Source organism: Pituophis catenifer, unplaced genomic scaffold (genome assembly GCF_029215685.1).
Source record: "Pituophis catenifer annectens isolate HBS135680 unplaced genomic scaffold, rPitCat1.0.hap2 SCAF_2, whole genome shotgun sequence".
NCBI classification, from domain to species: Eukaryota; Metazoa; Chordata; class Lepidosauria; order Squamata; family Colubridae; genus Pituophis; species Pituophis catenifer.
In genome coordinates this window covers 128,493,633-128,502,543 of record NW_027256882.1, presented here as the reverse complement: position 1 = coordinate 128,502,543, position 8,911 = coordinate 128,493,633, and the positions used below count along the sequence as shown (strand labels likewise).

At 37.5% G+C, this 8,911-nt stretch overlaps 1 protein-coding gene across 1 annotated transcript in view; it reads right to left on the bottom strand.

Moving 5' to 3' along the window:
* Positions 1-6,220: 6,220 nt before the first annotated feature.
* LOC139312587 (myosin-1B) overlaps positions 6,221-8,911 on the bottom strand; it is a 31,594-nt gene continuing 28,903 nt past the window's right edge. The window contains exon 39 of the mRNA XM_070937498.1: positions 6,221-6,503. Within this exon, the coding sequence (XP_070793599.1) occupies positions 6,348-6,503 (156 nt within the window). The 3' untranslated portion in view covers positions 6,221-6,347. The remainder of the gene's footprint in view (positions 6,504-8,911) is intronic.

The following is an 8,911-nucleotide window of genomic DNA, read 5'->3' as shown; positions in this document are numbered from 1 at the left end:
TTTGATGGAGGTTAATGTATTCCATAGGTCTGATGTTTCTCAATGAGCAGCTGTGGCTATAGTCTCAAAATTAAAGACAGCAAACTGGTACGTGTTTGAGATTATGTATTGCTTAAAAAAATTCCCCATCTTCAGAAAATAGCTTTCCTTCATGTCTGCAGTAAACATAGCAAACCATAAAAATTCTGGGTCCTAGAAAGACTTCAGAAATATATTTTCTTAACTAAGAGGCCTAATACAAATTTTATAATGGGTGTATGTGTGTTTTAATTTGTGGGCCAAATTTTTTATATATTCGATTTTAATTGGTTTTAAATTTTGTAAATCTATGTGTTTTAATGTGGCTGTACACCGCCCTGAGTCCTTTGGGAGAAGGACGGTATAGAAATCTAATAAACTCTAAACTCACTCTAAACTTTTGGCCCAGCTTCATTGCAAAGGACAAAAAAGAAGTCCAGGACATCTCTCTAGCTGTCATCCGAAGTAACTGCCCCTCTTGGCAGGGTGGCTCTGATTTTGACTGATGTGACCTTAGGGGAAATTTGTGGAATCGCATTTCAAGTTTGGCACAAACTTAATTTACACAAGTGTTTGGCATTCCAAGAATCAATACATTCCAAGAATCTGAAAGCTGAGAGCCAGAAATTCAGCTGGTGTAGGACAATCTTTATTTTTTATACATATAGTTAAGGCCTTTAAAAAAAAATCTAGTGCAGGGTTTCAGCATATCAACATTTCTCTTGTTCCCTGAGTTAAAACCCTAGTCCTCAGCTAGCACGGGGTAAACCAAGTGGATGAAGGAAATAGTAATTAAAAAAAAACAAAAAAAAAAACATTTTTCTGGTTTTGAACCAGCAACCTATTAGCCACAGTGTTTTTCAAAATATTAATAGGAAAAGAAAGATCTTAGGAGGTCTTAGACAAAAGAAACCATTATACTGTCTTAAGTGTATTCTCCTCTCTGCAAAGAAGTCCTTGAACTTCTAACTTTAGCTTGTAAGGAAGTGATCCAGCTAAAACAGAGGGTATTCATGGTGACCTAGATCAGGGAGGGAATAGAGAATTGATAGAAGGGAATTCTATTTGTAGCTCAATGTTAAACTGAGGGAGCCTTTGAGGTCTCTGAGCTTGGGTGTTTTCTTGCAGATGTTTCATTCATTACCTAGTTGGATAATGAAATGTTTGCAAGAAAACAACCAAGCTCAGAGAGCACCAAGGACCCCACAGATAGAGAATTGTTGGAGGGCCCCCTGAAGATGGGCTCTAGCATGAGTCCAAAAGCTCTGAAAAATAAATCTCTGGTCCCTGTGATCGAACCAGATTGGATCCTGCAGCATTATCCTGCGACATGTATGTTTGCCTTCATTCATGAGAATTGTTTCCCTTATATTTGAATACGTGTGAGAGAGACTTGCCACTTTTTCTGAATTTCTGAACTCATACCAAGCAGAAAAGATTTGCCATAACTGGGCTAGAGCAACAGGTGAATAAGCCAACTATTGGCAGTGTTGCCCAACCTGGTTTCAGTAGTTACTGAACTACTGTATAATGCACTTTGCATGGGACTGCCCTTGAAGAATATCCAGAAGCTTCAACTGGTATAAAATTTATTTATTTATTTTATTAATCAAATGTAGCTGCCCATCTTAGAAAAGGTGATTCCAAGCAGTGTACAATAATCAATGCAGCAGAGCAGGAAGGTACCAGTAGTATGTATGATACCATTGTTCTACAAGCTCCATTGGCTTTCAGTATGCTTCTGGGTGCAATTCAAGGTCCTGGATGTCACCATTAAAGCCCTTCATGACTTAGGACTGGGTTACTTACAAGGACTGTCTCTCCCCAGTTGTTTCTACCCATCTATCCAATCTGGCAGGAACAGGATGCTGACAGCTAAGATACTGTGAGCTAAGGAGTGTCAGCTGACAGAGCCCAGCGGAACAGCCTTTTCTGCCATGGCACCCGCCCTTTCATCATTCCCCCTGAGATTAGATTGGGCCCATCTCTATTGGCCTTTCATAAGACCTTGAGAACCTGATTTAGTGCACAAGCTGGATGTGGGTCAGAGCCTGGTTGAATGGATGACAGATTAGATTGCTGCTATGTGTTTTTATTCTTGTTTTACAATGTATCCTGCATTTTTATTTGTGTTCTTGTAAGCCGTCTAGAGTCAAGTAAAAGTGAGATGTGTGGCTAGATAAATAACATTTACAGTAATACATTTATCTTCTAACCATTATTTCTCCAATCATAGAACCATGTTAGAAGACAACTTAAATCTATAGAAAATACGTGTTCAGATGAAGTGTCATTATCCACGTATCTGACTTTTGAACTTACAATTCTTTCTGGTTGGTTACTTTGGCAATGATTTTAAATACACAAAAACAATTTTAGAGAGGGAATCTTCTCTTATTTTGGGTACTGAGCTCTGCAAAAGATAACTGAGAAGTTCTATGGTATGGTTACATAGGTTTAATAAATCTAAGAAAAGAACTATATAGTACATGCAAAGCATCTAATTATTTGAATCCTATTTCCTTGAACTTCTTCTAGAGAATGACTGAGGGAATGTAACTTATACATAAAAGGACAACTATCAAAAGATGGAACAGGACAATATATTCCACAAATAATTGATTAAGCCAAAATGTCTCCAGTGCTGCAGCCCACCTGTGTTAGTCCATATAAGCAAAAGTGAGGAGGAATTTGGTAGCATCTCTTCAGACTGAATTGAATTTTCATGAATTGCAGTTCACTTCATCAGATCCACGGAATGAATAAACTGATGTAAGATTTAAACTAGTGTGGGATAGAGTGGGAAGGGAGGAAAAGTTAGGGTGATTATGCAGATTATATGTGGGACATGTAATAAAAACCTTATAAGAATGTAATATGTTAAACATGTATTATATTTTATTGAGATTTTCTAAGATTGCCTGAAAATTTTGGGTGTGTGAGTTCGGCTGTCTCTCATTCAATTGTACTGTTAAAGATGTTTGGGGGTTTTTTTTGTTATAAAATAACTGGAGTTTGTAATGGAGTGTCCTGGAATACTGTGATATTACTTCCTTACTTCTGTCTATGCATTGACATCCCACATACAGTATTTGACATAGAATGCTGGACCAGCTGGGCTATAAATCTGATAATATAAAATCTTTTTAGATGGGGTATTAAAAAAACAGGTAATCAATTTAAGACACCTTCAAATATTTGTATATTAAGAAACAAATCTAGTGCTTTTTTACCATTAATCTTATAGTGAAGCAACCTCTCCTTTAAAGAGCTATAGTAGTTACCTCCGATAATAAACGTATGTATGTATGTATGTATGTATGTATGTATGTATGTATGTATGTATGCAAGTTTTGGTGTATTCGGGTCTTTTCCCATGTAAGTTTGGGAGTATTTTGGCGACGTTTCAACAAGGTCCCACTTGTCATCTTCAGGCTGGTGTCTTTAGCTTCATGCTTGTGCGAGGAAAGTGTGATTGGAGCTGCCGTTTCTCTATAAATACTGGTGGGGAGGTGTGGGGTGCTGGCTTTGTTGCTGTGAGCGGGTTGGTTGTCTGTGTTGTAACATTTTGATTGGTTGATGGAGTTGATGTCTGCAGATTAGTCAGCTGTTTTGTAACATCCTGTGTGGGTGAGGTCCTTGATGTGTGCCCATTAGTCTTTTGTGTTTTAACGACCTGGGTAATGGGCTGTGTGTTAACATCCTGAGTTCTAGAATTGTGATATCCTGAGTTTTTTGATGTAATGTCCTGAGCAGATAGCTGTGATGCCACATCCCAGGCTTTGATTTGGTTCCGAGTTTGAGGTCTTACCATGTGTTCCTGGCATGTGCCAGTTTGCTTTGTGTGGGGATCGGAGGGGCGGTGCAGCAGCTGGTGATGCTGCCGTTATGAAACAGCTGACTAATCTGCAAACATCAACTCCATCAACCAATCAAGATGTTACAATACAGGCTACCTTTTTTCTTTTTTCTTTCTACTTTCCCTCTTTTCTCCTTCTTTGTTTTTGTTTTTCTTTCCTTCTCTTTTTCACCTTTTATTTCCATTCCTTTTAAATTGGACTATATAAACATATGTATTTGGTTATGAAATAAGACTATAAATGAATGAATGAGAATATGATTTTTCTAAATGTTCTAAATGCTTAAATGAATTTTTGAGATTTAAAATAAATATGAAGTAGATGATCTTAAAATATATGAGAAGATATTTGTTAAAATTTATGCTGAGCCAAATTGTGGTAACTGAAAAACCAATTTATATAATATGTGAACTAGTTAAAATGAAATAGCTAAAACAACAGATGTAGGCATGGAGGAAAATATGCTGGTAACACCAGCCAAATAAGAGAAGGAGACTTGGAGAAGAATATATGCTGGAAATCAGCCAAAACAAAATATGCTGGAAATCAGCCAAATAATAGTGGGAGGTTCGGACCAGACTATGCTGGAATCAGCCAAAATACAATACGTTGGAAACTAGCCAACAATGGGTCGAGGTATGGAGGTGACTATGCTGGAAATCAGCCAAAATAAAGCATGCCAGAAATAAGCCAAACAAAAGCTGGAGGTATGGAGGAGGATATGCTGTTAATCAGCCAAACAATAATATGCTGGAAATCAGCCAATAATAGGAGGAGATAGGGAGGAGGATATGGATTTTGAGATAAATTTGAGAATATGAAATATGCAAAATTAAAGGCAAATTGATAAAGCTTTAAGGTTTAAAGATCTGAAGAAGGGGTCAAGAGATTAAGAAGTATGGACTGAATTTTGATTTATTAATTGAAATAAAAAATAGAGCTGTATCTAAATTGAAATTACGATATGTGGTTAGGAATTGTAAGGTAAATAATTAGACTAAGAGATTAGAATATTTTTTTTTCTTTTTTTAATGTTTTAATATTGATGTTAAAAGGTGTAATGAAGAGAGCCTGGAAAAGAACCAGAGATAATTGAATTTATAAATGAGCATAATAATGAATTAAATATGTACCTGGAAATTAAATTGGTGGTGATATAATAGAATGGTTCTGATCAAGATATTAGAGTTTATGACTAAAAATGTTTCTATGTTTTGACTTTGAATTTTAAAAGATATAATGGGAAATTGTGAGTGGAGCCTTTTTAAAATGTAAGCAATTGTACCTATTCATGACCGGATCGAAACTTCGCTCTTGAAAGAGATGTATTTTATGTGTTATGTTGAAAAAAATAAAAAATATTTTGCAAAAAAAAAAAAAAGATGTTACAACACAGGCAACCAACCTGCTCACAGCAACAAAGCCAGCACCCCATACCTCCCGACCAGTATTTATAGAGAGACGGCAGCTCCGATCACGCTTTCCTCGCACAAGCATAAGCCGAAGACACCAGCCTGAAGATGATGAGCGGGACCTCGTCGAAACGTCGCCAAGATACTCTCAATATTACATGGGAAAAGACCCAAATACACCAAAACTTGCATACCTCTACCCGTGAAAACTACGAAAACACACACATATACATACATATATACATACATACATATACTGTACATATATTTGTCAGGAAGGCTTCTGTAGGAAGGCCCAAACTATTACTGAGTCTGTCTGTAACAGAATCTTGCAAGTTTGACTATACTGTCCTTTCTCCTTCTTACAGTTCAATGAATTTAGGGGGAAGCTGCCTAAGTCACTTTATTACCTAGTTGGATAATTGTTATCTCATTGTTCTGGATTTTAAAAAAATGCTTCAGCCTCTTTTACCTAGGTAAAGGTTTCTGTATATCTCTATTAAAGCCAACTTCCTTACTGTCTATAGCAGGGGTGTCAAACTCGATTTCATTGAGGGCCGCATCAGGATTGTATTGGACCTCAGGGGGAGTGGGCATGGCCAAGGTGGGCATGGCCAGCTCGACATAACTTATGGTGGGGGTGCCTGTGTTGGCCCGAGCACTCCACCAGAGAAAACAGAACTTGGGAGGATTGTGCACGGCCCCCCGAGCTCTGATTTCACTGGCAGAGGCACCACAGGCCGGTACTTTGCTGTTTCCAGGGCGGCTCCACAGGTCAGATTTAAGCACCCTTGAGTTTGACACCCCTGGTCTATAGTCTTAAAGCATATTTTTCCTTCTATGTGTTGGGAAGTTCATTTTTATTAAGAGAGGACATGAAAAAGATGTATTAAAAGGCTTAATAATAATAGGAAAATAAATAACAGAATGTGGTTTTTCCAATTGCTATAATCTTTATTTCTACAAATTGAGGCAAAATAAACAGTAATTACAGGGAGCGACAAAGAGCTTCACATTTTGCGCTTCTCTTGGGTCACTTTGCCATTTTCAGGTAAGTTTATTCTTCACTTATAACCACCTTCTTATGAACTTCTCGGGTCTTCACCCTGAGTTTATTCACCTGGGACTCAGCAATGTCAGCCCGTTCCTCAGCTTCTTCCAGCTCATGCTGAATCTTGCGGAACTTGGAAAGGTTCACGTTGGAAAGTTCCTCCTAAAAATATTATTGAAATTAATTATTATTATTTTCCATTTATTGACAAAATCTGGAAAAAATTTAGAGATTTAGATAGTATGATTTTTTAAAAAAGGAAGAAAATGTAAAGGATTATATTTGTGTCACATCCATTTTTTTTGTTTTGTTTTGTTTCAAATCCACAAGTGAATCTTTTTCTTCTGTTTCTGGCAAAATAGCGGCAGGAAATTGTTCCCTTGCATCCCATTTTTTCCTCATTGGACATGCTTCAGGATGAAAAGTTCATCAAGCTACCAATCCAAAAATGCAAGTTGATATTTTAATTTTTTCCTCAATAATAGACTATTTTAAAAGTAAGGAAAAAATTAAGTGTTGGAAAACATAAGAGGATTTAAAAAGATGGAAAATATTTTCCTGCTTAGCTTTATTTTTAGAATACTATTTTATGTGGGAATTAAATAAAAGTTTAAAAAATGGTTCTTCAGAATTTAGTAATCTTTGACTAATTATAGTGTTACTTGGATTTTGTTAGCATTAAAGATATACTGGAATTATAAACCGGATTCTTGCTGCCTATCAGGAAATAGCTAGTGTATATAAACGCAAGAATTAGAAGACATCCTATGTCCCTTTCAATCTTTTAAGTCTATGATTACTTATTTTTCATTTTTTTTAATTGCCAAAAAAGAAGCAGCATGTGCATTGAGAGCCCTTTCTCACATACACACCAGGATTAAGGAGAAAATGCCAAATTAGGCATTCCATATAACTCAGGATTACTTCCAGTGGCATAATTTAGACATATTTCAGCTTAATGGAGCGATTTGTAATTTTTTTGTTTATGAGTCAAAGGTCCAGTTTGAGACTGCCACTGCTGAGATACTTGCATAAGTGTAAAGTGGAATAACATTCAAAACAGGGAAGAAAGGTAATTGTGTCAATTTAAGAACTGTTGTCGGGACTTCCGGTTGACACTGCAGGCATCGTGGATAGTCTCCTCGGACTGCCAGCCCCACGATTTCGTAAAAGCCGCTTTGACAGCGCTAATCGGCTGTCTGGCGGCTGAAAAATCTCTCCATCGGGAGAAGAAGGAGAGGAGAGCCAGTGGGTGCGAGTAGAGCTCCCCGAAAGCCCTCTGGAATAATTCCAGAGGCTTGGAGGGTGAGAGCTCCTCGGTCAGCCCACTAAGAAGCTCCGGATATGGGACAACTCTGTTTTAAACAGAGCCAGACGCCACGACCAATCCTGCAGACAAAAGTGAGTTTGATTAAATACAAGCGCAGGCAGAGCAGAGACAGGAGAACAAGCTTTAAAAGTAACAGTGCTTAACTCCAGATTTACATTGTTTCTAATCGAATCTTTTTGAGCTGGAGGCTGAAGATGGCGCCTTTGTTATGGGTGTGAAAGTGAAAGTTAGAAGCGAAAGTGTTTATTGAGAACTTTGCACTTTGAGACTGGATTAAAAGCAGTTGCCAAGAGATGTGGTGATTTATTTTACAACCAGGAAGATCAGAAATGACATTTTACAAGCTTCCTACAAGAATAAGGTTCAAGTGGCTGGACAAGAAGTGGTGGTTCTGAAAGAGATCCCTCCAAAAATGTTAAGAAGCCAAAAGGACTTTGGCTTTTTGGTAAATGAACTGAGAAACCAACAAGTGCAGTACAGATGGGATGTTCCAACTGGTCTAATAGTGAATTATAGTGGAGAAAGATACCGCTTAAACACAGTTTGGAAGGCAAAATATTTTTATGTTAATGTCCTAAAAGCTGGACATCCACCCTCACCGGGGGGGGGGGGGTAGAAAGAAAATGGAGATGTTACAACAAGAAAAAGATGGAAAGCAGATACAAACTTATGCTGAAGTTGCAGCTGGAGGAACCACCATGGAAGAGGATTTGGAACTTGGGGGCCCACCCCCAACTCTGGAACCATTTAAGAAGGAAGAGCTAAGAGAACAACGACTGACTGAGCAACTTATAAACGTCAAGAACAACAATTAAAAGTGCAACAACTTCAAGATTTACCTCAAGAAATTCAAAAAACAGAAGCAGTGGGGGGGGTGTAGGCCGAAGAGTAAGGTGGAGGAGGATGTTCAGCTGATGCTCTTAAAGCTTTGAAAGGCCAAAGATGGCAACTAAGTTCTTATCCTGGAATGTTAATGGTTTAAATTCACCACAAAAAAGAAAGTATTTCATTATTTGAAACAATTTAAGAACAATATTATTTGTCTGCAAGAAACACATATTAGACTATCAGACCAAAAATATTTGGTAAATTCAAGATTAGGTACACACTTTGCGGCATCAGCGCCAGAGAAGAAAAATGGGCTAGTTATATATGTAAAGAAAGGATTATCAGCTAATTTAATTGAGGCAGATATTCAAGGAAGATATATTGCAATTGAATTATTAACTCAGACTGGAAA